This window comes from Amblyomma mixtum, chromosome 3, assembly GCF_055824585.1.
Source record: "Amblyomma mixtum isolate Tamu chromosome 3, ASM5582458v1, whole genome shotgun sequence".
NCBI classification, from domain to species: Eukaryota; Metazoa; Arthropoda; class Arachnida; order Ixodida; family Ixodidae; genus Amblyomma; species Amblyomma mixtum.
This window is the reverse complement of record NC_143014.1, coordinates 29,270,906-29,298,859: the sequence shown is the minus strand read 5'-3', so window position 1 is coordinate 29,298,859 and position 27,954 is coordinate 29,270,906. Positions and strand designations below refer to the sequence as shown.

The window sequence follows — 27,954 nt, the reverse complement described above, 5'->3', positions numbered from 1 at the left end:
AGAGCACGGCCCGCCGTGGTCGGCGTGCGCTCAGTAGCGTACGCGACCACGGGGTGGGGTCCGCGCGGTTTTGAACTGTGTCAGCCGCGCTTAAACGGGGAGAACGTGTTTATCTCCCCCATTTTTACCCCCACAACTGTGAACCCCTGTCGAAACGTCTCGTCACGCAGAATCATAGAGCGTGTTCTGGATCAGCGATACGCGATCAAATTTTGTGTAAATGTTGGTAAAACGGGCAAAGAGACTCAGACATGATTAAGGAGACCTACGGTCACGCTGCCATGGGCAGATCAGGTGTTTTTTTTTTTGAATGGCACAAGCTGTTCTCAGAAGGTCAGGAAAGAGTGGAAGACGACGACCGCTCCGGATGCCCTTCGACCAGGAAGACCAACGAAACTGGGTAGCGAGTGAAACATTTACTTAACAGTGATCGTAGGATGAGTATCAGAATGATTGCTGATGACTGAGCATTCCTCAATCCCAAGTTTTTGAGATCGTGACAGAAAACTTAGCCATGAGGAAAGTGTGCGCGAAGTTGGTGTCTGGAGTGTTGTCACAGGAGCAAAAGGCCAACCGGAAAGCGATCTGCCAGGATCTTCTTCATCATGTGAATGAGGACCCCGATTTTTTCCCAGCACAAGGCGTCAACGCTGCTTCAGGCCCCCTACAGCTCCGACTTGGCCCCGCCATACTATTTTCTATTCCCGAGAATAAAATCGATGCTCAAGGGGAAACATCACGGATCGGTAGAGGCGGTTCAACAGGCCGTGACGAGGGAGCTATGCAGCATTTCGGTCCAGGCGTTCCTGGAGGCGTACGAAAACTGGAAAACTCATTGTAAGCAACCCGTAGGTGTAAAAGGGTGCTACTTAGAAAAAATTTTAATCGTTTGTACTATTCTCTAGAATAAATTTTATTACAAAAATTTAGTCCTACTACTTTCAGAACAGACCCTCTATATATACTTCTCGCTGTCATACTTCCGGTTTTTGGTGTCTTATACGAGAGGCTGATGCTTGTTGGCGATTTTTCGTAAAACGCTTGGGCGACGGCATACGTTGAGCATTCACAACAATCCGCCTCGGCTACATCGAATACAGATGGGTGATGGGGGAGGGGGGGAACGGGTAAAGGTTGTTGAAGATGCATTTTTAACAGTGAGTGCCTTGATGTGCGCCCACCAGAGTGTGCATCAACGGCGTGCGTGCGTTCGCACGCACGCACGCACACAAAGTGCGGTTATTTTGGGGGAAGGAGGCCATACTGCTTACGCAGTAAAAACAACAACTAAAAGAGCATACATATTCCGAGTCGAATTCGTACCAATGGCGGCGCAACAGAAGAGCTCCGTTTAGAGATGCCTTAGGCTACTCGGCCGTCTCCGAGGCTTCTTTTTATCGTTGTTGCAGGGAACCTCCCTGAACCTCCTCGTACCTTGCTTGATCTCGTCGAATTCAGAGATCTCGGAAAAGTCCTTACGCCACCATGACTCCCTTGACACCAAAATTCCATGACATCCATGGATTTGACATCAAAATTCTGGAGCCAGTCCGGAGGTTGAACTTGCGCAGCATATTTCTCCTGCGTTAAAGAGCACTGTTCTCTGAACAGTGACCTCGTCGAACGAGGCAGTTTATCGTGTTCATCCATCATGCGGCATGCTAAGCGGTCCTATGAACACGAAGAGTTCGCACGTAATTCCGGAGTCTTTCATCGCAGACAGAAATGTTATAGTGAAGGGCATGATCGCAATGTCTTTTTTAAGAGACGGCCTAACGCGTAAGGTCCATGGCTTAACCTTGAAAAAGGGTTTTGCGGCCGACTGAAAATAAGTCGAACCCATTTATAACGAACTGACGGTCCCACGGATTCCGTTCGTTATATCAGATGCTCGTAGTAAGTGGACTCTCCGTATAACATACAAAAATACTAAGGCCGCTAAAAGTGGCGTTTATTTCATATAGAACTGCGTTATGCGCGCCTCCTTGTGCAAAGCAAAGCCTGACACGGCTCCTTCCAGGATATCTAGGGCGGCCATTTAATCCTCGTCGAGATCCTCGCTGCCAACTATCAAATTTAGGTACACGGCAGCTGGTGGCAGGTTGGCCACATAAACAAATTCCTTGCAATACGGGAGTGCTCGTACGTACTTGGTGTTCAACGTCTTCGTCATAACACGCGCTTCTGCGATTTTGTGGTCCGCAAGAACGTAGTTATCCGAGGATACATCTGGCCAGCTGTGGATCAACGAAGCGTTGACAAATCTACATGCGTCTGGTCACATGTGTTTTTGAGCTGCTTCTGTTGTTCCTGTGCTCATGTAGCGACGAAAGTAGCGCAGTGCTTGTGGCACCGAGTGCATCAGTTGCACTGTCCGCTGTATGATGCTGCCTGCGCGTGGTAGCAGCGCAAACGATGGAGCCGACTGAGCATGCAGGCTATGCATGGACCAGCATGGCCAGCAAGGCTTTAAAAATTCTCAAATCGCTGCTGTTAATTGATCCACGACCATGGTCAGTAGCTTTGCTTTCGACGATGCCCCTTGTGGGGTTGAAATGGGGGGGATAAATGCGTATTCCCCGCTTAAGGCCCGTTCACACTTGTCAAAAAATCCGGCGAGCGAAGCGGATTCGGCCGCTTTTGACGCCGAGCGACGCGGAAAGCGGCGCGGCGAGGGCGATCGGGCTGGACCCATTTCCGCCGCGCGGCGACCAACATGGCGGCGCTTTTCGAAGCCGGACCCGTCGCTTCGGATTGAATTCTCGTTGTTGCTGCCTTTTTCAGTGCGTTCACTGGCCAGAAATTCGGCACAGGTATTTCGCTTCGTCTCATCTCGCCTCTACGAAGACGTATAAGTGATAAACTTACTTTTTTTTTTTTATTCCGAGAGACGATTCTGCCGCTTCTAGGCTTAACAGCAGAGTCGGTTCTTTGACAGTAATGGTTCCCGCCCTGACAACCAGATGGCACCACTATAGGTAAAGTCTATTTTGGCGTCTGTGCTAGCATACACTGCACTAAAAGTGAGAATGCGCCTGCATTTAACGTACGTAAGCATGCATACACTTATGGTACGCATACAGCGTAAATTTATGCTCTTTTCTCACTATATCTGTGTATGCCGCTATCAGCAAAGCGGTGTGGAAAGGCGAGAAACAGCAGCGGCGCGGCGGATCCGCCTCGCTCGAGCGTGAACAAGTGAGAACAGGTCCTTGTTTTTGCGGCGAGCGAATCCCCTTCGCTCGCCGGATTTTTGGGCAAGTGTGAACGGGCCTTTAAGCGCGGCTGACATGGTTCAAAGCCGCGCGGACCCCACCCCGTGGTCGCGTACGCTACTGAGCGCACGCCGACCACGGCGGGCCGTGCTCTACGGGAACAAAGGAACGACACAATGGCTGACACAAACAAGGCATTTATTGCTATAGCAACAATAACGCCAGCTAGCAACAAAATACACTGAGGAATCTAGGATGTCCGACTCACCAGCACGGCTACGAGCGAACGTCCGCCCACGGTAGGGCAAAGGGATAAACTCCGAGGCCCGACGGAACGAGCTGAGGGGAAGAAGTTTCCACACGAGGACGCCCGCGGCCAAGAGCGGAGCTTTGCGCGTGAACGTCCAACACGCTTCCCCACGCCGAGCAGAAGCCCTAGCCTTCCCCCGCGCGCGAGCGGCCAAACACGCCATCCGTGGCGCTGCTGTCGCTGCGACGCGAGCGCCCTCCCCTGTTAGCTAGAGTAACCAAACTAAAGGGAGTGCTTTTCGGGGGCAGCTAACAACAGTGGGGTGCAGTGCGGGAAAGTGAACGCAGGGGACGAAGGCGTCCCCACATCCCCCCAACCTTAAATAGACCCACGCGCCTGCAAGTTACATGCTATGGAGGAGTCTCCTGGTCTTCATGCACTTGAGGCAGGTCGTGCAGCGGAGGTCACGCCGACAGGGTGCACGCAGTCTTCCGCGGTATTCCGAAGGCGGCGTGAAGGTCTCCGCTGGGACGACTCGCACGGCCCGCGGGCTATGTGCCCGCAGGCCCGCGAAGAGGAGGGCCGGTTGACCACTGCAGGCCAAGATTCCGCAGTAGTCGCCAGGGCAGCAGCAGCCGGAGGTGGCTGCTGTCTGGTCTCGCCACGGCTGCCCCGGATGGATGCGGCGAACAGGATACAGGCCGCTCCGTCGCAGCAGGCGGCAGCGAGACGATGTGCACACGCCAGCAAGCCGGAGTGGCTCCACTGGATCTGAAAGATTGCCAAAACACACTCCGCATGCCTTTAACGTAGGTCACGGGAGGGGAAACGGCGTACACAAGGGCCACGTGGCTCAATGCTCAACTCGCTAGCAAAACGTGTCGGGCGGCTGTGCAACGCAAAGTTCGAGTGAACAAAGCCCTTTTTGAGTTGAACGAGAATGCTCGGTTCATGCGAGGTTAAACAAACGGGTGGGCCAGCAAAGTGCGCCCCCTCTCAATACCACGGTCCGGTGGTCGTGTCACTTTTGACAAGGTGCAGGCAGCTATGAATAGCCTTAGGCCTCACTACCACTGTGGAGGTCGACGACCCCCAACAAAAGAAAGACCCGAAACGGGTTTCGTGCGCGCAGCCGCGAGGAAACATCAGCGTTGTGGGGTGGTCCTCCCCGCTCACTGCACGAAGCAGCTGCTGAGTGATCGGCGCCCACCGTATCGGACGGTGTCGGAACGCCCGGTGCCGAGCTGCAATACCAGCGAGCTCGTTACGGCACCCGTGGCCCCAGGCCACCCGGCTCCCAGAGCCGCGACTCCCAGAGTCGAAAAAGAGACAGCGAGAAAATATATACAGAAAACTCGGACCACCCACGCGGCTTCCGTACTCACTCGCTTCGGGCTCGGCAACTCCGCGGGCGCTAGGCCTCGCGCTCCCTCGATGCGGACCAAGTGGTTCTTGAAGAAACTCCAGGAAGAAAACTTCACAAAAAAACATGCTGAGCATGTCGAAAAGTTCAAACACGCTGCAGCGCAATAGACCTCGCACTCAAGAAAGCATGCCGCAGGTCCTAGCGATCAAAATTCACTCTAGGCCTAGCACTTGTCAAGTCCGGACAAAGAGCGTTCCTCGAACCGAACAGACTGTCGTCCAATGTTCCAAGAGCAGGCCCCACGTTGGGCGCCAGATGTGGGGTTGAAATGGGGGGGATAAATGCGTATTCCCCGCTTAAGCGCGGCTGACATGGTTCAAAGCCGCGCGGACCCCACCCCGTGGTCGCGTACGCTACTGAGCGCACGCCGACCACGGCGGGCCGTGCTCTACGGGAACAAAGGAACGACACAATGGCTGACACAAACAAGGCATTTATTGCTATAGCAACAATAACGCCAGCTAGCAACAAAATACACTGAGGAATCTAGGATGTCCGACTCACCAGCACGGCTACGAGCGAACGTCCGCCCACGGTAGGGCAAAGGGATAAACTCCGAGGCCCGACGGAACGAGCTGAGGGGAAGAAGTTTCCACACGAGGACGCCCGCGGCCAAGAGCGGAGCTTTGCGCGTGAACGTCCAACACGCTTCCCCACGCCGAGCAGAAGCCCTAGCCTTCCCCCGCGCGCGAGCGGCCAAACACGCCATCCGTGGCGCTGCTGTCGCTGCGACGCGAGCGCCCTCCCCTGTTAGCTAGAGTAACCAAACTAAAGGGAGTGCTTTTCGGGGGCAGCTAACAACAGTGGGGTGCAGTGCGGGAAAGTGAACGCAGGGGACGAAGGCGTCCCCACACCCTTTCTCATGCGCACCGCGCTCCTTCCACTTTGCCCAGCCGGCGAACACGCAGGCACCGACGCAGGCTTGGCCGGCGGTTGCTAGCATATCGTTACCGCGTTTACGTTACCGTCACCGGACTCGCCGGTTAGCGCTGCGCACGGCAGTGACGCCTTTTATTGCATTTTTGGGTCGACATGTTCTTTACAGTCTTTCCGGGGCGGTGTCGTGAAGGTTGAGAGGCGCTCTTTCATCTCCGCGCTTACTGGAATCACGACCTCTTCAATTTGGAGTGTAGTTCACGGCGCCTCCTCGTTCGATATAACCGAGTGGTGTAGCCAAAGTTGTTCGTTGTATCTGCGAGGAATTGTCACTGCCATTATGCATATTTTGATGGTAGCACCGCACCTGTTCGTAATAAGCGAGCGTTCGTTACATCTGCGGCCGCTATAAGTGGGCTCAACTACATCCGCTGAATTCGCTTTAATACACTGGTATAAAGAAAGGCTAGGTAACCCTGCAGATATGTGGGTAGAGGAAGTAATGACCGATCACAACCTTTGCCATCTGCCTTGTGGAGAGGTCGCAAAGGTATCTTAAGGAAAAGCGAAGTGTGAGAAAACCGAATGCATCAGCACAAATTTCTCTCATGACCATGTCATGCAGAAAAGGCAGACAAGCGCTTAGTCGCCTATTAAACACAGCAGCCAGAAAGGGGTTGTTTGTAGTTTTGAAAGTCAGTGCCCTGAAACAAGTTAGTGGACAAATGGTGCATGACAGATTCACCAGACTCTATCAGTGGCTCGAAAAATTATGTAAACGCACAGCCTCTTTGATAGCTAGCGCCCCAGGAAAAGTTACAAAAATTCAACGTAGTGCAAGTATACCTTCTTTCTCGCACAATTCATGCACTTTCTTGAATGCCGCAACGCAACATCACAACGAAGATGTTGCAAATTTGTGTGCGTGCAGAAACGAAGCGTTCTCAACCCATCCAAGCGTGTTTTTTTTTATCATACTCTTTTTATCAGAACAAAAGTGGTCGACGCCATCATAATAAGTCAAAGTCGTAATTTCTCACTGTACTAAAGAGAAGCCACGATTAGCTGTGTTCTTGAAGATACTGAGTTATATGGGCCCGAGATATATAACGCGAGTCACAAAGGCGATATTAAAGAGGTGATTTAAATAAAACATTTTTGGTAAGCTGGATGTTAGGGAGAGGCAGTGCTCCCATTATTCTTTCGTTGGTTGGGGAATGGGCGGTGGAGGTGTTCTAGAATATTCTCGTACCATGTAGGAAAGGGGGGGGGGGAGTCGGTTTCGGGGCTACGGAAAGGTGCCGTATATACATGCCGATACATGACAGCTTCGTTTCTCAATACAGCGCGGGGACGTAGAGGACGTGTGAGGCGGTCATGTCGGCGCCCGCGTAACTGCACTGAGTACGAGATATTCCCGACTGACTCGAGCTTCAGGGGAGGTCAATTACTCGCGCGATGGGGTCTCCGAAACTGCTCAAGCTGGAGGGTTTTGTAGATGCAAAATCCAGCGGTTTTTCGCCTTATACCTCATCAGACGGATTATAGAGTATACATAGCCGATTTACATTCATTTCGAGTTCATTTAATTTTGCAGCTGTTGCCGTAAATTCGTCTTTTTGCCGCGGACATACACAAAGTGGTTAGGTAAAGTGAGAGTATCTCGCATTGAACAATTTTTTTTCATTTTTATTTTATATATTTATGAACAAGAAAAAAGTCAACTGCATAACAAGGTTGATTAATTTTTTTTTTGTCCTGAACCCGTTTGAACTGGTTCAACACGGTCCGAGCCGGTTCGAACCGGAACGGAATGTCGCTCTGGAGCCGAACCCGGAACTGAACCCGAAAGCCGTGAAGCCGAACCTGAAAGCTTGAACCGAACCCGAAAAAATTTCGGTTCGGCACCCTGGTACTGTACGATGTCAGTGCCCGTTAAAAAAACATCAGGTGGTTGAAATTTCGGAGCGCTTCACTACGGCGTCCCTCATAGCCTGAGTCGCTTCCGGACGTTAAACCCGCCTAAACCATAAACCAGAAAATCGCATGGGAAGTTCTTGCACTCGCCGGAGGCATTTGCCCTGGTGGTGGACAATCAGGCCCACCGCCAGTGGACGCAATGGCCTCGCTTAAATTCGCAGGAGAGTAACTTCACCACTGCAAATTATGTCTTCAATTACGGCGCCGTGCAGCGTTCCAATAGCGCCGTTTAACCACTGCTCCCGTATGCGCCCAGTGTCGTGACGCCTTGTGTGGCAGCCCGAAAGTCCGCGTTCAACAGATGGCTCCACAGCGCTTTCAAAATGACGGCACTCAAATTTCTTTCGTGTTCTGGTCTATACCGTTTAGTAAATTTCGCAGGCCACTTTAGCGACAGGCGCGAGCACCTTCCCAATCTATTTTGTGACATTATTGCCGCTTCGTGAATATAAAAAGAGGACAGTTTTCCTCACTTAAACGGGCTACCAACAGTGCCGCAAAAACAACAGAACGAAGGACCGTAGGCTGCTCGGGAGAATCGCGGAGTGGTCTGTGAATTTTTCAAAATGAGTGTTCGTATGCTTGCGAATTCTTTGTTTTCAAAAATTATTCGAATAAATTAAGCTTCACAATCCCCAACCTGATCCACTTATACAATCTTTGAAGAAATTGAACGCTGCGCTGTCGGACACTGCACTGGTCCCGAAGTCGCCTGTTTCCAAACAATGCGGCATCGGGAAAAGGCGACCTCGCTGCAGTGCGCCTAGCAGTTGCGCCGGGAGCGGCGGCGACGTGACCCCGGCCAGCGGCGGCCGCGCAGGTTTCCGGAAAAGCCGCCACGTAGCGCACGCTTCGGTGGCGCTACACCGTTTTCCACGCCGAGCGCGGACGCCTTCCCGGTGCCGCGCGATGACGGGAGACTGGTTTGCCTTTCGTTCGTGTGACCCCCCTCTCCCTCTTTGTTTTTTTAGCCGCGTTGCATTTAGGTGCAGGAGGAAACGGAAAGGCGCGGTTGCCTCCGACGGAGAAGTACGGCGTGTGTGCGATCGCCTCCTGTGTGTATTGTTTTACTTGCTCCTCGTTCGCAGCAGAGAGGGAAAGACCAAAGCGGTCCCTTCTTCCGTTCTGTTTCCGGATATAATTCTGTTAGCAGCGTCGGTGCATGGCGTGGCACACCGCGAAGGAAACCCCACAGAAGTAGCTTGGAGACACGCAATTTTGCCGATTCCGCCCCCTGAGCTACGAGGCGTACATAGGGAGGTCTCCTCCCCACACACCCCATGCCACGTCCCCAAACCACATTAAAGCTAATTTAGCATCAGCCCTGCGCAGCTCTGACGCAGGCGGCGTGGCGGTGAAGGGAGATTTTCCGTCAGACGCAATGTGGTTAAGGCATAAAACTACGCTTCTTTCATCTTTGTAACCTTTTGTTGAAAAAAATGGCACGTAGTTGATTTAGATTTTGTTGTTGCAGCGGACACGCTATATATATATATATATATATATATATATATATATATATATATATATATATATATATATATATATATATATATTATGGAGACGAATATTTTATCGAGATGAACTAGGGTTTTACTCAACATGGACACAAATGCAAATACATACTAAATGCACTCTCCGTCGGCTCTAAAATTCGATGCGTTCATTAATTTTCCTCCCCCTTTTTTGCAATGCATGCGCTTCTAACAAAACACCGAGTTGTCAGTGTTCATTTGGGTTTACACAATTTTCATCTGTTCATTGACTTTGTACTCTTTTATTGCTGCTACAAAAATGCGGTTACACGTCTGGAATTCAGTGGTGAAGCCCGAAATTTATTTGTGGGGAGAATGTAACGCATGTGACAGGTCATCTTGGGGGTGTGAGGTGAGGGAGAGAAGGAAACTGCCTCCCCACTTCTATTTGGTTACGTTCTTGCAGCATTATATTCAGTTTTCCGCATCAAAGCTGGTCCATGCACTGACCATAGCAGCCCTCAGATACAAGCTGCAGTGCTTTTTGTATTTTAAGTCGTTCCTAGGCACGCTGGGTGCAAAGTGGCAACGCGGAGACAATTACCCGCATCATTACAGTTCAGTAGCATGAGAGAGAGAGAGAGAGGAAACTTTTATTTAAAATGAGGAAGGTTGCTCGAGCATGAGGATCATAATGCAGAAGCTGGAGGTTCAACAATACCAAAAATTTGTGGGAGCTAACACAGCTTAAGCATATATTCTCCTTGAGCGCCTGAGTTATGCTGTTACTCCTAGTTTATTTTATATGCACTGCATTTGTATACGATCAGCTGTTGCCCACTTTAAAAATGGCGCCAATATGGGAACTACGCCGCAGTTTTTCTCACTGCATAGCTTTCATTGCATGTATTACGCGAGATTGTTTTTTTTTATAACGCTCCGATAAAGTTCACATTTAAACCTGCGTCTAATCGAATTTTTGGGTCAGTGAACTACGCCTACTGATGCAGATGACAACAGCGACCCTGGCGGTGTTTTCCCACGTCCGCCCAAATATCCGAGGACATGGCACTCCGATGATGGAATTTGTTATCTGCTTTTGTATGGTTAGAAGAAAGTCTAGAAGAAAACGGCTTCACCTGTTTGATCCACGATGCTGGCTAATGATACTCTTCGTGCTCTTACTGTGCGCATGGCAGCTCTCCGACGCCCAAAGGACGTTTTGCGGTGATACAGAGTGCTGGCACGGGAACTGTACGGGGGACGGACGTTGTTTATGTTACCCTGGCTGGCAGGGCCCTGGGTGTCAACGGTGTGGTGGTCGAGTGAGGTAAAATTATATTTCTGCTCTTTCATTTGCACAGTGCCGTTGTCAAGCGGTGATCCGCCACTAGGAAACCGTCCGGTGCTGTGCGGAGCGTCGCTCCGTGCGCCATGCCTTCGCGGTGGTCTTGGTGATGCCCTCTTTTCTGATGTCTCTTTCTCGATGCACCTCAAGCATTGCTTTTTATCCATGCCCGCGTGGCACTGACATAGCGATTGCAAGTTGCAGCTGAGGGAAGTGTTAAGTAGCGACGGCACATGAGGTGAAATGGGGCTTGGAAGACTGGGATGCCGTTAAAATGATGGTAGCGCAGAAGCGCTTGCCTCTGAGGCGTGTGGCGGCTGCGCTCTGTTCTGCACGCGGCGTTCAAATTGCGATCCCAAATCTGCGATCTGCAATGAACGGCTCATATGCAGGTCGAAGCTTTGTGCACAGTAGCAGCATCGGTGCAGCAGTCAATTGAGTAACAGGTGGAGGTTCGATGCTGTGGGCGTTATATGCTGCGAGCGGCGCACGGCTTGTTAGCATCTGTCGTGTCGGAGTTCAGCGCATCAGGAGCATTGCGTTTCTTGATAAACGGGTGTTTGGACCGGCTTTGCGGAAAACGCTACAACGCGTCCAGTATCGTAGAAATAATTATCATTGCTAAGGCGCGTGCAATGCGCAGTTTCTGTTCTGCTGTCGACTTTTTCGTTTTCAAGGAAACTCGGAAGTGTCTGTCAATTCTAAACCTTCGTGCACGATGCTTTTGGTGCGAAGTGTTTGTTTACAAAGTGGCTGGAGTTCTGTTTGTCTGGTTTTCATTTACTAATTATGTGCAAATTTAGCCAACTACCTTCACATGACATGGCGTGGTTGTATACTTGGTCTGGGTAAATGTGCACTTCTCGGTAGCTTTGTGGTGCAACATTTTCCAAACTATAAATGCTTAGGCCCTTCTGTTAGTACATTATAATTAGTCAAATAAAATAGGATTATCTTTAGCACGCTGCATACATGCTAATGGCGTTATCATATTTATGCATGGTTCACAGTAAACTTGTTGAATTATTTCTCTTGAAAATGTGTTATGCTTTGTCTGCCTGTATAAGGCAGCAAGTAAACATCAGCTGCTTTGGTGGGAGTGTCTTTTTCTGGAAGTGTTTTGTAAAGCAGTTGATGAAATTTCCAGTTATTTTTCTTGCATATTTATTTTAAACTTCCTTCGTAGTTTCTTCTCTAGCTTACCACAATCAAGCTGCAGTGTTGAAACAAGCTGTATTGAATCAGTTTGCAGCCCTGTTGTTGGTAAAGACTTTCATAACATAATAATGCCAGGTTTCTCTTGACCGTGCATGTGAGTAATCTGGCTGGCTGATGCCTCAGTGTTGAGATGACCCTGTTGTTGCTGCAATGAATCCTTTCACCATTGACTGTTAGGAAGCCTGTCAGTTTCGTTGACTACTGTGAGTGCTACTTTACAAAATACAGCCATATTCACTCGCTGCAGTGGCTTAGTGGTGGCGAAACTCAAAAGGTGCCTATGTGCCGAGTGCTGTCAGTGCGTCAAATAATCCAAAGTCGTCTAAATTAATACATAGCCCTCCACTACGGCATCCCTCTTAGCTTGTGCGTCATTTCGTCTATCTGTGAGCATCTCAACACACATCTATTCATCACCACCTCTGTTCATTAGCTCTTGTATGCACTCTGTACTGGGATTCAGCTACCTTCTGTACCTTCTCTTTACTTCATTAAACTTCTTGGGGATGTGTTGTCTTCATATATATTGGTGCAGCCTCTATTGTTCAAAACATGGAGGAATCTCAGGAATAAAACCCTTGTTTTCTTGTCTTGCAGGTTGACAGAGCCAAATGGGGTAATAACCAATGGGATAGGCAACTACAGCAAAGACATGAAGTGTACTTGGCTCATTGAGAGTGGCATCCGCAATGCGACTATTAGGTTTGAGTTTACACATTTTGAGACTGAGTGTGGCTGGGACCATCTGTATGTGTATGACGGTGACTCCATGTTTGCTCCCATGGTGGCGGCATACAGGCAAGTCCTCTTTTCTCATCTCATTTGCAAATCTTACTTTTTATTCCTCTTCTGAGGCTTTTCTTTTATTAGTCTGGATCCCAACCTGCCAACCCTGAACATGAGGCAGGTGGTGTTTTTGAAAATTAAAGAAGAAACACACTGAGGCAGTGTGTTTTTTCTTTGATTTTCAGTGATACTATATCGCTTTTTAATGTGTCTCAAACTCTGGGGATGTTTGAGTGCCGAAGTATTCTTGCTGTGTGTTTAAATGTGGTGTGTGTTTATAATCAGACATTTTGTTGATAATTATGCAGGGTGATGTTGGTTTGCAGTACTGTAGTGGTTGTGTGCAAAGCTCCATACAGGTCGCAGGCAACTTCTAGTTTCCCACTATCTTTTTCTTCATGCATTTCTTTTTGCTAATTTTTGGTTTCAATGTGTCTAATTTTTAATGCTTTCCGTAATTCAGCTCAGTGCGCTTAACAAGTAATATAAACAGTGCCTGTGTGGCATGGATAAAATTTTATTTTGTGATAGCCCTGTACTAATTGGTATGAAAAGCCTTTTTGCATCGTGCTGTAAATTTGTACCACTATCACATGATCACTTTTGATCCCGTTTGGGTGCAATCCCTATTGAAGTTTTAGACACGCTCGACATACCACGCTGTTGCACGTGCCCAGTCAATCCTTAGTGGTGCATTGGCCTTCTACATGCCAAAGGTTACGGGCATGCACCTGTAGTCGTACAAGTTGCAGCAAAAAAAAAAAGGGGGTCATTATCAAGTAAAGTAAAAGCAAATATTGCTGTGTAAGTTTTGAATTATGCACAAGCAAGAAGTTTGTACAAAGATAGCAGTAGCAACTTTTCAGTCCAAATAAAAAATCTTGATTATGCTTCAGAAAATAATGGCTGTGTGGCAGTGTCGACTGTGCATTAAATTTGGTCCTAATTGATTTGGTCAGTATCGAAAGTGTTTGCGTGACCAAGGTATCACTGAAACAGTGGTAGTGACATCCTCTGTGGCACTACTTTCAGCATGGGAAGGCAAACTTGGTTCTTAGCTGGCTTCATGCTCCAAGCCTCTGGCTTTGCTCCTTTGAGGCATTCTTTCTTCAGAATCGTACAAAAATTTTTTCATTTGCATTTGGTACTTGTATTCATCAACTAAGAGCACACTCAAGTCAGTTCATGGTTAACACGTAAAACTGAACGGTGCCCTCATCATGTTGCAAGCTGCTTATCTAAAGCATCAGACTATGCGTGACACACAGGTGAAAGTTGAGCTTGGCTCAGACATTTTTTAAAGTTTCCTTTCACTTGTATGCTGTGTCAGGGAGGCAAATCTAGGTTCTTTGCCCTAGTTTCACTTATGCTTATGATTTATTATCGATCATTGATAGGTTTAGCATCTGGCCTCGATTACCCATTTATCTTGCCCGCTTCTAGGTTAGCTGCAAGAATGTTTTCTGGACTCGACCTGCTCATTTTCGCTGGCTTTTATGAACCGAGACAGTCTGTGTAGACATATTAAAGTGCCTAGTACATTAACAAGTACATATTAACTGTCGGCTATGAACGAAACGCGAACAAGAGAACCACTGAAGTGCCAACAAAAAATACCAACATATTAGCTCCTCGAGAGGAAGTACAAGCGAGGTTGATGAACACTTCTAATTGGCAGCTTTTGTGCCTTTGAAGTGAAATTACCCCCTGCTAGTATTGAGCTTTCGCCGGCTAGGAGCTTCTTATTTTGCTGTTAGTGTTTCAGTTGTCTTGTTAGCATTTCATTTGTTGCTGATAGTATACCGTCAGAATTGACCTAGAGAAGTACTAGCACTGTTGTGATGTGTGCTTTTTTATTTTATGTGCAGTTTCTCTTCGCGTGTAGGCAACATGAGCAGCTGTCCCAGCGTGTGTCTTATGTAAAAAAGAACAGCATGAAACAATTCAAAATCTGGAAAGCATTTAATGCTGTCATGTTTCTAGCATCAATGACAAAGTGCTGTGCCGTAACCGTAGCTTTTGTGTGTAGGTAGATAATAATTATAGATATGGTGTAATAACTATCTTGCTTCTATACATTCTCTCATATTTAGAAAAAATATTGCAGATATTTTGATTCCACACAAGTTTGGTTGGTGACATGTTTAGTGCTGAGCAGCTACATTTTACCCAAAGGCATCTAGTGCACAAAATGTGTTATTTAAGTACAAAGTGTTTTTTCACTGTTACTACCAGAAAGTAATGCTGATGTCCTAAGCATCTTGTATTTGCTGTAAATAAAAGCGTTAATGAAGGACAAATAACCATTAAAGGAATACAGGCACCTAACTTTTGGATGCGTGTTTTCTTGTTTGTAATGATGTCTAAGGCATTATTACACATGGACTACAATGTGATATCCTCCTATGACTACTGAATAATTTATTATTGAATTTCTTTCTCGTGCTGTTTCGGTTTCCACAGCCAAACAATGGCTGTGACGTCAAAGAGAAATTATAGGCTACGGGAGGCACGACACAACTGCAATATAATCGCTGCTTCTGCATTCATTGTCATTCCAGCCCTTGAGGAAGGCTGGCTACAGCACTGCAGTGAATTAAAATGACAAAGCAGCGATTATATCGATGTTTTTCATCATGTGACATATAACCACTCTTTGACGTCACAGCCATCGTTCAGCTGTTGGAACGGAAACAGCATGACAGAAAAATTCGGTTATAAATTATTTAGCAGTTGCAGGCGAATACCACATGGTGATTCATGCTTAGTAGTGTCTCCAGCATCACTGTAGAGAATAAAACATGCCACCAAAATTAGGTGTCTATATTCTTTTAATCAAAAAGAACAAAGCAGGGTCATTCCATTCGAAATGTCCCAGACCGCTGATTCTTGTGAAAAAAGTTGACTAGTTGACAGTTGTATGAATGAAGTTTTAATGAAGTATTTTTCTCAAATAACATTTCTTGCTCACTTGAGTGGTCTTTGATGTTTCCATGAAGAAGCAAAAGTTGGTTGGAGTTAAAAATTTTTAGATCGAATGTGAAACGGTACAGTGATAAATATTATTTTAAAATATTTCACTTGCATTGCTCTTTCATGTGACTTCAATAATGAAACTCAAGAATTTTCCACATTCTCTTGGTTCGGTAAAAAAAAATTGCTGCGTTTTCAGAAATTTTTAAATAAACATCGTTGACTTTTCAGCCGCAATAACTTGCCCCTACTTTCATGTGTTGCAGTAGTTCATGCTAAAAATAATATGAAATTGTGGAACAGAGTACTTTTAAGAAAATTATTTACAAATTTGCAGAAAGTGAATTTTTCCTGAGATTCAGACCTGAATTAAGGATCAAGGCTCTCCAAATAAAAATATATGAGGTGGCTCATTATGCACACCAACTTCGTTGCTTTTAATCTAGAAATTTTAATTGGAGTTAATTTTGTTTGAGGCAAGGAAAAACTTTTTGAAGTCCGGAACCAGCTAGTTTCAGTCCTAGTTTCTAGTCCTAGTGTGGCACTTTGGTTGAAATGTTTAATGTATCTTTTGTCTACTTGTACTGTTTCCTCCCATGGGGTAAATTGTCTGAGTTTTTGTAACATCAATTTTTGTGGTGTAAAATCAACCTTTTGTATATTTGGGTTCAGGGCTGTTGAAATGGAGCAGTCATTTACATTATTTAAATAGGATGTGTGATTTCTGTGCTGGTTTGCTTTTGTCGTTAATTTTTGGCAGCAGTTTGTTCCCCCCCTCCTCCCTTTTTTTTTAAATGTGTATCATATATCAAAGTAGGGACTGTGGAGTAATGTGCCATCTGGAAAGAGTTGGTTTATTCTGCGGACTTATATTTTAGGTGCTCTGAGAACAAGTGATATGTTATGTCTGAAAGCTTGGCTATGTGTTGTTCTCTGGGGAACAAAGTAATGAAAAACTGACTGCTTTGGTTGGTCTTGTGTTGAACCTGTAATGTGTGTTGTCCTTTTTGACATCTATCTGGGGTGGTTTAAAAGAACTTGATCATTTTGTGCTGTTGATGGGAAGTTGGTAACGCTTCACAGGTTTCATATTTTGTGTATTGAGGCTGTTCGGGATTTGCGTTTAACATATTCTTATCTGTCATCTTTTTTCAGTGGCCTCCTCTTGTCAAAAGGAAGTTCCACAAAGCTTCCTGAAATTGTCACTCATTCTGGGAGTGCCTTTGTTCATTTTTACAGTGACGCTGTGTATAATATGAGCGGATTTAACTTAACTTACAGGTGCGTAACTCGCTTTCTTTTTTATCTTTGAAGTCATTCAAATGTGGCAGTCCATTATGACTGAATCAGGCTCTGAAAGCATAAACAGTGTTAAAAAGAGCAGTAGGCAGAGCTAATACCACCCCTGTTCTTTGCTCATCTTTGATTGAACTTTCTTAACTGCTGTTTTCTAATATTTTTTTTTATTTGTGGGGGGGGGGGGGGGGGGGGGGTCACATGATGGTCTTTTTACTGTTTTTGAAGCTTTCTCAGCATGTGGTTCTGTTCTCATTAGTACCTTTTAGTTTGCTAGTGCTGTCTATCTCCAGTTTTGTTTTTCCTTTTCTTGCATTGCATATCAACTTGGAGAGGCCTTTCCTCTCTCTCTGACATTTTCCTGCTCTGCTCTGTAATCCGAAATTTGTCGTGTTAGTCTGCTGGTGGCGCCACTTAGGAACATCAAGCCATTCATTGTTCACAGTTCTGGAGGTATTTGGTTGTCTGGAAGTCCTCTGGACTTTAGTCATGTCTGGTTATGTATTCTAGGAGCATGCTGAAAGGGGGCTTGAGATGCAATGCTTATCTTGATAGCTTTAAAGCATGTGTCCTAGTACGTGCACGTGCTTGTGTACGTGCTTTTGTTTTAATAAAGCAGTGCATGCAAATTTCTAGTTCTTGAAGTGGCACAGAGCTTTCAGTAAGGAACTGAAAATTTTATGAGAATTTTTTGGGTTATTTTATTGAATGACTTAGTCCACTGTGCATTTAAAAAAAAAGGAAGTGGGCTGTTGTCAACTTTTAAAGCTCAGAAAATGTTAATTGGTTTGACTCTCAGTGTCAGACATCTTAAAGTCTGTTTTTGAGTTCATTTTAATGTATAAACTGTGCCTTTCCAGGTGTGTGATGTTCTTGTGTGTGCCAAAATTTAAAGGAGTAGAGACACCAAATTTTAGTTTTTTTTTTTTTCTGTTTAGATTGATGCATAGCACATTAGAAAATATAGGCAGCCATGTGGACTGCGTGAACAAGTGGCAAATAATTTATAATTGAATGTTTTTTCTTTCACGCTGTTTCAGTTTTGCTTTCAACAGCCAAACAACGACTTTGATGTAAAAGACGCATTCAGGTCACACAAGGCATACAGCATTATGCCTATTAATGTATGACTGCTGCTTTCTTTGTTTTAATAATAACAGTAACAGTACTTTATTGTACGTATTTTTCTCTTGTTTACGTGTACAATCACAGTGCTTGTGGGCAGGCGGGCAGATCAGTTAAGTGACCTACAGATTCAATGGAGCTGTAAAAGTGAATGTAACGTATGCATGCAAAAGAAAAAAGGAAAATGCACATAACAAGTTCAGGCAAAAATTAAAAATACAGACATTAAATCTTGTTGAACAATACAGTGAATATGTGCTAAATTCAACGTAACAAAAGAAGGTATACACTAGAAGTATTGAAGTAATGCATGTTTGCATTAATAAAAAAAAACGTCAGTAGTAGATGTACATGTGAAAATAAAGAAGAACAGCTCGATACAAAGCAAAGGGAATCATACATAGGTGTCTATATGTGACATAAATGGAACAGGGAAAAAGTGTCAACTAGAAAATGCAGATGGAAGGCACGAACTCTTTCTTTCCTGGCTCTCTTCAGGCTGGTCATATTGTTTAGTTTAGGTGGTATAGAATTGAACATAAATGGTGCATAGTAGTGTCTCATCCTTTAACCGTAATCAGTATAAATTCACATTATGCTGTATTTTTCAGTTTGTCTCAGAGTTTTTGGTTTAATAGCTGGTGTTTTATACTCCGTTTCGTAATATCTTGAATAGAGCTCAATATAACAGTGCAGCTGCTGTATATTTAACATTTAGATCTCATTCATTATTCTACTTTTTTTTAGGTTATGTAGACTACCACCATAGGCTATTGCAACTCTTGCACAAGCCTGCCCAAGAGTTGGAAGGACAAAAAATTAACAAGCAGAGATTATATCATAGTTTTTGCGTGGCTCATGTGACCTCAAATTGCCTAAGACATCACAGCCATTTTTTGTCTTTTGAAACCGCAATGACACTAGAAAATAAATCCGGTTAATTATTCTGCTAGTGTAAGTGAATACCCTGTAATGACTCATGTGTACGATTGTGCAACGCATCACTCCATAAGAAAAACAAACATACATCCAAAATTTGGTGTCTGTACTCTTTGAACTCTCTTCAGGGAAGAGAACGCAACAGAGTAGCACTTTCCTGTGGTTTGATCTGAACTGGATTCAAATGTTTATTCTGTGCTGTTTATATGAGGCAGAACAGAAAGCTGAAATTGAATGTGTAAAAGTGCTTGTGTCACTGAGTTAAGTATACATATTACATAGGTGTTTCAATACTTGTGACATCCTCATTTCATTAGACTTGAGGTAATTGCAGTGCTGTTACATGGTACATCTGTTGACTTAAGAGGACATAGGAATAGTCAGTCTAGCAAAAATGTTGTCCTTAATTGTGAAGTACTCTTAGGTGACTATAAAATCAGCTTTTTTTTTCTTTTGTTGAAATACATTGCATTTCATTCATGATATTTTCGCGAACTTAAAATTTTTTGTTGCTCTGTGGCAACATCAGGACTGTTAGTTGCATCATTTTTCATCACTATTCTTTACCATTTGCTAGGGCTTAGGTGCAAGATTGCATGCTTATGTGTCTAAAAGACCTTTGAATGTCATGTCGAAGTCTTGCTGTGGTCATTTGACTTAATTGTTGGTTTAATGTTGGAGTTGTTTGCATAGCTATAACCAGTGGGTAGTGACTCAATAGACAGTTTGTCCAGAGTCCTTTGGCTCAAGTGGAACTTGTGGAGAAAAATAGAATGCGCTCTAAGCCGTGCGTACGTTTTTTTATAAGTGTGGATACTTTGTTTCTGGATTTAATTTTATGGCAGTTGAATAATGCAACAAAAAGTAGTGAGATCATGTGTGACAGGCATTGAAGGCAAGGTTGATGGCTTTGGGGAAAAAAAAAAAATAAGACTTCTGTTCTTAACCTGAGAAAAGCTATCTTTATGTTTGAAACGGTATAATGGCGCATTCGAGGCTGCTGTTTGACCTTGTGTGTTGTGCTTGTCACGTGCAGCGTCAACGGGTGCTCGCGCAACTGTTGCTCCCACGGTGAATGTGTGGATGGTGCATGCCAGTGCTTGCCAGGCTGGTCGGGAGACGACTGTTGCACGCAAGTGTGTCCACAAGATTGCAACGGTGGTGCCTGTGACAAGGAGGAGGGGCGCTGTATCTGTGACACATCCATGAAAGGTGAATCATCTTTGCTTTGTGTCTTGTCTCTCCTATTTTTATTTAAGGGGGGACCCTGGTCTTTGAAAAAAAAATTTTATTAATGAAGTCACAGTTATGAAATTTCCAGGCCACATGTAGTTTTGTGCGCTGATTCTGGATATGTCATTTAATTTCGTGTAAAACAATTCCTTGAGCACTTGTGCAATTTTTATGCAAGTATTTTGGGAAAAGTTTTGCAGAAAATTTGCTGCAGGAAACTCGCTGAAATGCATGCCATTGGGTTCTCTTGACACCAAGGAATGCAATAAGGGTAAAATTATCATCCTGGCTATCATAGAACTTGAGTTATAGAGTTTTGAAGTTGTCGCTTCAGAAATGAGAAGAAAAATGTGTATTCCTGTTTGTGAAGTGGCAGCTTCAGTACCCTGTAACTCAGGTTCTATGATAGCCAGGATGATAATTTTACCCTTATTGCATTCCTTGGTGTCAAGAGAGCCCAATGGCATGCATTTCAGCGAGTTTCCTGCAGCAAATTTTCTTATATGCTCTCTCTAAAAGGCTTGCATAAAAATTGCATAAGTGCTCAAGGAATTGTTTTACACAAAATTAAATGACATATCTAAAATCAGCACACAAAAATACATGTGGCCTGAAAATTTCTTTACTATATCTAGATTAATAAAATTTTTTTTTCAAGACCAGGGTCCCCCCTTAAGGCTCCTTTTTTTTTTATGCATCTGACTTCATTCTGTCATTCTTCCACTCGTGCTTTTTTGTTAAGCAGTGTTTTTATCCTTCGTCATTATTGATGAGTATCTGTTCAGTGCTGACTTATCTCATCCTACCTGACCCATTTCAACTGATTCAACCGAAGTGGTCAAGCTTGGCCATGTTGGTTCGGTCAGCTGAGATGTGTGTGCAATTTCACGTAAGGGTGTGATGGTTAGAAAAAGAAATTTTTGCTCAGGCTGAGGTAAACTTCCGTGGTAGTATTTAATGCTGACTGGCCAATGGGTCTAAGTGGCACTACAGCAAGCAGAGAAACCCGAGTTCCATTTTTATGCTTTTTGTGCTGTAGATTAACTCTTTCCATACCGCGCAATAAATGGCCGAGTTCGGGTGTATTGAAAAAGTTTTTTTTATTAGAATCACCAAATGCATCACACATTGCAGTGCATGACATTGTAGCTTATTAGTTGCACTTTTGAACGAAAAAAAGTGCCAGAGTTGTGTATGCAAAACTTTTCAAAAATTTATTGGTTAAAGGTGCACTGAAGAGGATTCTGAACATGTCTTTTTGCCGCTAGAACTCGAACCACACATTCCTAGCATTCTTAGAAACAGTGACTTATTGCCCTGTGTGGCTGATTTCCCCAATTAAAACGAATTAACGTCCGGCTCCCGCCTTTTTTTTTTAATTCTGCCTCGTACGGTGGGCGGAGTCGACCAACGCGTGGAGCGCCTTTCACCCAGTCCCGTGGAGGCTTTGCTTTCGCTTTATTTTGTTTTTTAGGTTTCTATGAATAAATAGTTTCATTCGCAGATAATATAGCCGCAAAATAAGCCCGAAGAAATAAAAATACGTGCGGACTATTTGCTACTACGGACTACTACGTATTACTCCGCTGATGGCAGAGCGGCAAGCCGCCACGGGACTGGGTGAAAGGCGCTCCACGCGTTGGTCGACTCTGCCCACCGTACGAGGCAGAATTCAAGAAAAAAAGGCAGGAGCCGGGCGTTAATTCGATTTAATTGGGGAAATCGGCCACACAGGGCAGTAAATCGCAGTTTCTAAGAAAGCTCGGAACGTGTAGATCGAGTTCCCGCGGCAAAAAGACAAGTTCAGATTCCTCTTCAGTGCACCTTTAAAAATGCGGGTAACACAAAAAGTATACAAGCAAAACAGAAATAAGCTGCTGCACTGAACCAGAAATGGATTACAAAAAAAAACAAAAAAACTTGCACATGTTTTTAGCTACCATTCTTGCAATTTTCAGCGTACATAATACACTGCACTTTCCGTGGCCTTTCAGGTTGGGCAATATGACTGCTGTGCCCCTAGAGAAAGCGGTCACGTGAGGACAAGAAGTGGGGGTGGATGTGGGATGGGCTGGACGTTACACTTGTTCCGAGTTTTTTTTTTTTCATAGCAGAGCTTGCAGTTACTACTTTTCGATTTTTTCTTTCGCTTGGTAGTTGTAAAAAATACAAGAATATTAAAAAAAGCTCCAAAATAAGGGCGTGGCCTTCTTTGGCATCATCATAATCAAAAATCTGCTGGCGCATTTGGTAAAATATCTTGACAGTATGTTGTGAAGACCCTAAAGCACCAAATAAAACCACTCTCTTCATTTACAAATCAAGTGCACTACATAAAATACAACGTGAACGGTAAAACGAAACACATGCGAGCACGCACTGATGGCCCGTGCCTCCGAGACGAAGTCTCGAAATCGAAGCTGAGATCTGACCATTCCACGTGGTTGGCTAACTCAGCACTACCGCTTTAAAAAAAAAATATGGCATAAAAACCATCAGAAGTGCTCAGTGTAGCCTTTTACGCCATGGTCGGCAACCGGCGGACTATGTGCAGTCATAGTTTATTTTTTCATGTCACCTCCTCGCATTAGAAAATGAGAAAAACAGAACTGAAATCAAAGAAATGGTGTTATTTGAAGCAAACTAGATGGCACAGGTTGTCCAGGAGCGCCGTTTTGAATTTTTGGCGGCAGGTCCAAAACTTGGGTCACATGTAGGACCAGTGACAGAGATATGCACTGCATGCATTGGCGTGGGCAATGTTGTAGCAGAAACACGGCACTAGAGCAGTACGCGTTGGCATTGGCAACATTGCTGCAGAAACACGCCACTGGAGCATAGGTCGCCGATGTAAATTGGGTAAGTTGGCATCGACGAAAAAGTTGACATGCATAATTGGCTTCCTGGATCAGTGGACACCTCAATCACGCTTTCAGGTACATAGTGGGTGTCCACCTGCAAAAGACTGTGATTTCGCACAATATTTGATGCTTAGTAATGCTAAACCACCATCCATTTTTATGAAGCAAAAAAAAAAATTGAATTTTTGGTTGAAAAACTATCTTCACAGTATTGCTCGCGATTATTTCAGCCCGAAAAATCAAACTTTTGGACTTCCCGGAGTCTGAAATATCGGTAGTGATTATGCACGTGTTTCCATGAGGTGCGTGACGGTACCTCAGCAAGGTCAGAAATACCGCGCAAGTCTGAATGAATCGGCTACTGTAACAGCGACAAATTCACTTTGGAGCGGCTGACCTAGATGCTGCCATCTTGTCAGTGCTAATCTTGTAGTGTACGTAAAGGTCAGGCACGCTAAACTTAAATTTCAGTGTACGCTAGCCTAACATACGCAAAAGCTCTGTCTCTATTAGCGTTTAGCGCATGCACATTGTGCATAATGCTATTTTCAGCGTACTCTATTCCTTTGTGTATGTCTGCGTACGCTATGCTAAAATTGCCCATTTACACGCAATTGCTATTTCAAGCAACCACCTGGCTTTCCATTCGTTAATCATGGCTGAAGGCAATGTACACATTATCTGCACTTTAATGATGATGAAATGCTACAGTGCGGCATTTACATTGTAAAAGGAAGTCGATAAGAATATGTATATCCTTGTCAGACCACGAATACATTATAATGCACATTTCTATTTTACAGAATTCTTAAAAAATGCATCACTCCCACAGCCTAAGTGCCTTTGGAAGCCAGAGCCACTGTGCTCCCATGTAGTAAACTTTTCAACAAGTGAGAAAAGATAGGGCACTCTGAGTTAGTGCACTGCACGGGCTCGGGCCGGCCCAAAAGCCCGGGCCCGGCCCGGCCCACGGGCCGGGCCGGGCCGGGACATGATTTGTTTTGCCGGGCCTGGGCTGGGCCCGGGCCTGAAGTTGCGGGCCCGGGCCGGGCTCGGGCTTAAAGCTGCGGACGCGAGTGGGGTTTGGCTCCGTACAGAAACGGCTGGTGTCCGACTATTCATTCACTATTGCAGAGTGAAGTACACAACTGCGACATTGGAGCAGCGACACTGATGAGCTATGGGTTATAGTACGCGCTGAGAAAAAAACTAAACTTTATTCATTGACTTATTTATTTTCTTATTTCCACTCCGTGGTGGCTTAGTGGTCAAGGCGCTTGATTACTGAGCCGGGGAACCAGGGTTTGCTCCTATCCTCAGCGGCCGCATTTCTGTTTAGGCGGAAAGCATGACAGCCATGTACTTTGTAGTATCATTGCTCGTTGAGGAAACCCAGCTGGTTGAAATGATCCGGAGCCCTTTGCTTCGGTATCTCTCACAGCCTGACTCCCCTTGGTCCCTTAAGCCCCAAAAACATAGCTTTAATTTTACAGCTATATTTTTCTCATGTGAGAAAATTCACAAACTAAAGCGCGTTTGGTTTTCTTTTTGGTGAGCTGACCGGAACGTCTCGTAAATGAAATAGCCACAAAAGCTCGCGAGAGTTTGTAAATCTCCTCGAATAAGCACATCTATCTCTCCTCGCTTCTTCTTACGCCACCGCGGTGGCTGAGTGGCTATGGTGCTCGGCTGCTGGCCCAAAAGACGCGGGTTCGATCCCGGCCGCGGCGGCTAGAATTTCTTTGGAGGAGAAATTCTAGAGGCCCGTGTGCTGTGCGATGTCAGTGCACGTTAAAGAACCCCAGGTGGTCGAAATTTCCGGAGCCCTTCACTACGGCGTCTCTCATAGCCTTAGTCGCTTTGGGACGTTAAACCCCACAAAAACCAAACCAAACTCTCCTCGCTTCTTCAGCCTGGTTGTCATGACAAGGGTTTTGCCCTGTAAGTTATCACGTCGTTCGCACGTTATCTTCTGCTCCACCAGTAAGAGTAAAATTCAACCGGTCTTAATTGGCCATTGAACATTCGTCATCCCAAAGTTTAGGACGCTTAAAGTCTTCAAAACACGCACCACATACTCAGGTCTTTTAGCTTTTCGTTTCTGCTGAAAGGCGACCAGTTCGGCTACGATTTCAACCTGTGAGATCGCGTTCACTAAAAAAATGTCATCCCACTGCTTGCTAGGCAGCTTTAATGTTTATTCTTCCGGGCGGCAAAATATAACTGATTAAAATCATTGGGGAATGCAAAGTAGTCTATTACGCGCGTATGCAGCCCTTTTTATTTCACTTTCGGAACTTCAGAGTTTATGTTTGTGCACCTACACGAGATCACTGTCCAAAAGAGGGCCTGGAGAGCACTACTCTTAATCACTTCCTTCTGGGTTAAAAAGAACCAACTTTCTGCAAGCCAAACTGTGGTTTCCGAACCTTTGTCGGCCAGTTCCTTATCGGTCTAGTAGCAGTCTACTTGCTCAGAGTGAGCAATGTACCTCAAGCGTTACTGTGTAACGGGCCGGGCCGGGCCCGGGCTGGGCTTCACTCCAGGATTCACGGGCCGGGCCGGGCTCGCTAGAGAGATAATTTAGCGGGCCTGGGCCGGGCCCGGGCTTCAGGTCTCGGGCCTGGGCCGGGCCCGGGCTTCAGGTCTCGGGCCTGGGCCGGGCTCGGGCTTCAGGTCTCGGGCCCGGGCCGGCCTCGGGCCCCAGATTGAGGCCCGTGCAGTGCTCTACTCTGAGTAGCCTCCCAAGTTGGTCGATTTGTCTAAACCAGATGTCTGCTCCCAGAGGCCAAACAGTTTCCAAGTATCTCGTGCTTTTCCATGAGATATCTTGTAATTTTGATTTAAATACGCATTCACTCATGAGTGTATTTAGCCATATGTATGCCATAAAGCGTTATTACAAGGGCCACCGAGGCTTAAGATAAGTATTTAGATTAACACTGATAGGTCGAATTTTTGCTCACGTCTGATCAGGATATGCGGGTGACCGTTTTTATGTGAGGGGATATCCAAGCTGTTCCTACTTAATGCAGGAGTACCGTGTGTCGATGACCAATGTCATGTCTTAATATACTAGCTACATTATGCTCAACGTGCTTCACAGTAGATGTCACCAATATTTATGCCCCACTTCTATGTTAGCATGTTGGCATATATTTGCACATCTGGTGAAAACACAAGTGGTTGGTCCAAACTGTGACTTTTTTGTGCTTTAAGACTTTGTCCAAAAAACTCACAGGCGATCATTATGACTGATGCGGAGGGGTATGCACTAGCATAGCAACTCTGATTGTGTGACTGATTTGTGTTGACGTGCTGAATTCACACACCAGTGGCGATTAAAAGTTTTGATATGACAATTCTCTTATGTGCATGTTGTTCACTTAGTTCAAATGAGATGTCTAGTAGCCATCAATTTTCCTCCTTGTTGTCGGTTCTGAGCTTTTCACTCTGTGGTTTTAAACCGACAATGCTAAATTTTGCCTGATGTTACTAATTCTAGCGCATTAAAAGTCAAACAGGGGCATTGGCGTTGCTCTCAGTTACTGAATTTTCACTAGCATTTTGGTTTCACTTAATGTCCCACCTAATACTTGCAAGATAAATAACCGAAGTGGAAACAGTTTGTGCATGTGGGTAGTTAGCATGAAACAAACATAGGTTGTGGCCTTTCACAGGTGAAGACTGCAGCATTGCAGTGAGTGCTCCACACTATGAGGCTCAGCCTGCAACTGGTTGGGTGCGTGGACGAGCTATGCACCAGGCACTGATCCTGGGTGATGCCATGTGGATCCTTGGTGGGGAAAGCTTCACAGAGCTTGACCAGCAGATCGCCAAGTATGACTTCATCGCTCAGAAGTGGCACACTGTGAAGCCAACCACCACCAGTGCACCAGCCAACCGTTATGGTCATTCAGTGGTGATGTATAGGGGTAAATTGTACCTGTTTGGGGGCACACTACGTGATGGCCGCACTTCTAATGACTTGTGGCGCTGGGATCCTGAGGAACTGCGGTGGGCTCAGCTTTCGCCGCACCAACCTGAGTGCCAAAATGAGCTGTGCCCGCCCTTGACTGCATCGGGCCACACGGCTGCCATTGTTGACAACACCATGGTGGTCATCTTTGGGCACAACCCTGACTACGGATACCTCAACGTTGTGCAGGAGTATACTTTTGGTAGGTTCAGATCAATGCTTATTTTAGAAGCATTGCAATGCCTCAAAGCAGCATGATAAGGCCAGTAAGGACAGAGGTCACTATGAAGCATGCATGTACCATCTCAGAGCTTAGGTTCAAGGAAATTTTAATGGAGTATTACTCCTGTGCCACATCTGCCTTCCCATCTTCCCTTCTGCTGTATTGTGCTTGGCAACATTTATGATCTCTTGTAATCTTTCTCTACATTGCCTCTCAAAGAAGCCACAATTTATGCAGCACATATGCCCATGTTTTATCTCGCCACAGTGTAGTGCAGATGTTTGTTCTCTAACAGTCCTGTGTCTAGACCTAGAAGTGTTATGTGAGCTTAGGATGTTCTTGAAAGCCACTGAGTTAAGAAAACTGTTACCACCGGCATGACACTTACTGCTTCCTTTTCTGCACAGATCAGATATTCCAGAGCCTAAAGCACATTAAAACATTGCACAGTACCAGTATTTTTGAAATTGCGTTTGGCCTTGGGAAACAGTTATTTGCTGCACAGGAGTAATGAGGGTGGTTGGGGGCCATGGTGTAACAATGGATGACTATTTCTAAAATAAAGACTTGTACAGCATTTCAAAAGTTGGCATGTATGCCTATTCAATATTCATTTTTGATTGCTGTTACTATTTTTTGCACTGGTTGCAGTTAATCAGTTCCAGTGCTCAGAAGGCGTCAGTGTTATTTCGTGTATACTAACTCCTCTTGAATTTGCATATTAATTTATTGCCATTTCTGACTCGAGTTT

General features: G+C 45.3%; 1 protein-coding gene across 1 annotated transcript in view; it reads left to right on the top strand.

Moving 5' to 3' along the window:
- Positions 1-10,266: 10,266 nt before the first annotated feature.
- The window catches only part of dsd (attractin-like protein dsd), a 73,960-nt gene continuing 56,272 nt past the window's right edge, over positions 10,267-27,954 (top strand). Inside the window, exons 1-5 of the mRNA XM_089578491.1 lie at positions 10,267-10,552; positions 12,386-12,586; positions 16,703-16,828; positions 19,944-20,119; positions 26,682-27,182. Coding sequence (XP_089434617.1) covers positions 10,299-10,552; positions 12,386-12,586; positions 16,703-16,828; positions 19,944-20,119; positions 26,682-27,182 — 1,258 coding nt within the window. The 5' untranslated portion in view covers positions 10,267-10,298. The remainder of the gene's footprint in view (positions 10,553-12,385; positions 12,587-16,702; positions 16,829-19,943; positions 20,120-26,681; positions 27,183-27,954) is intronic.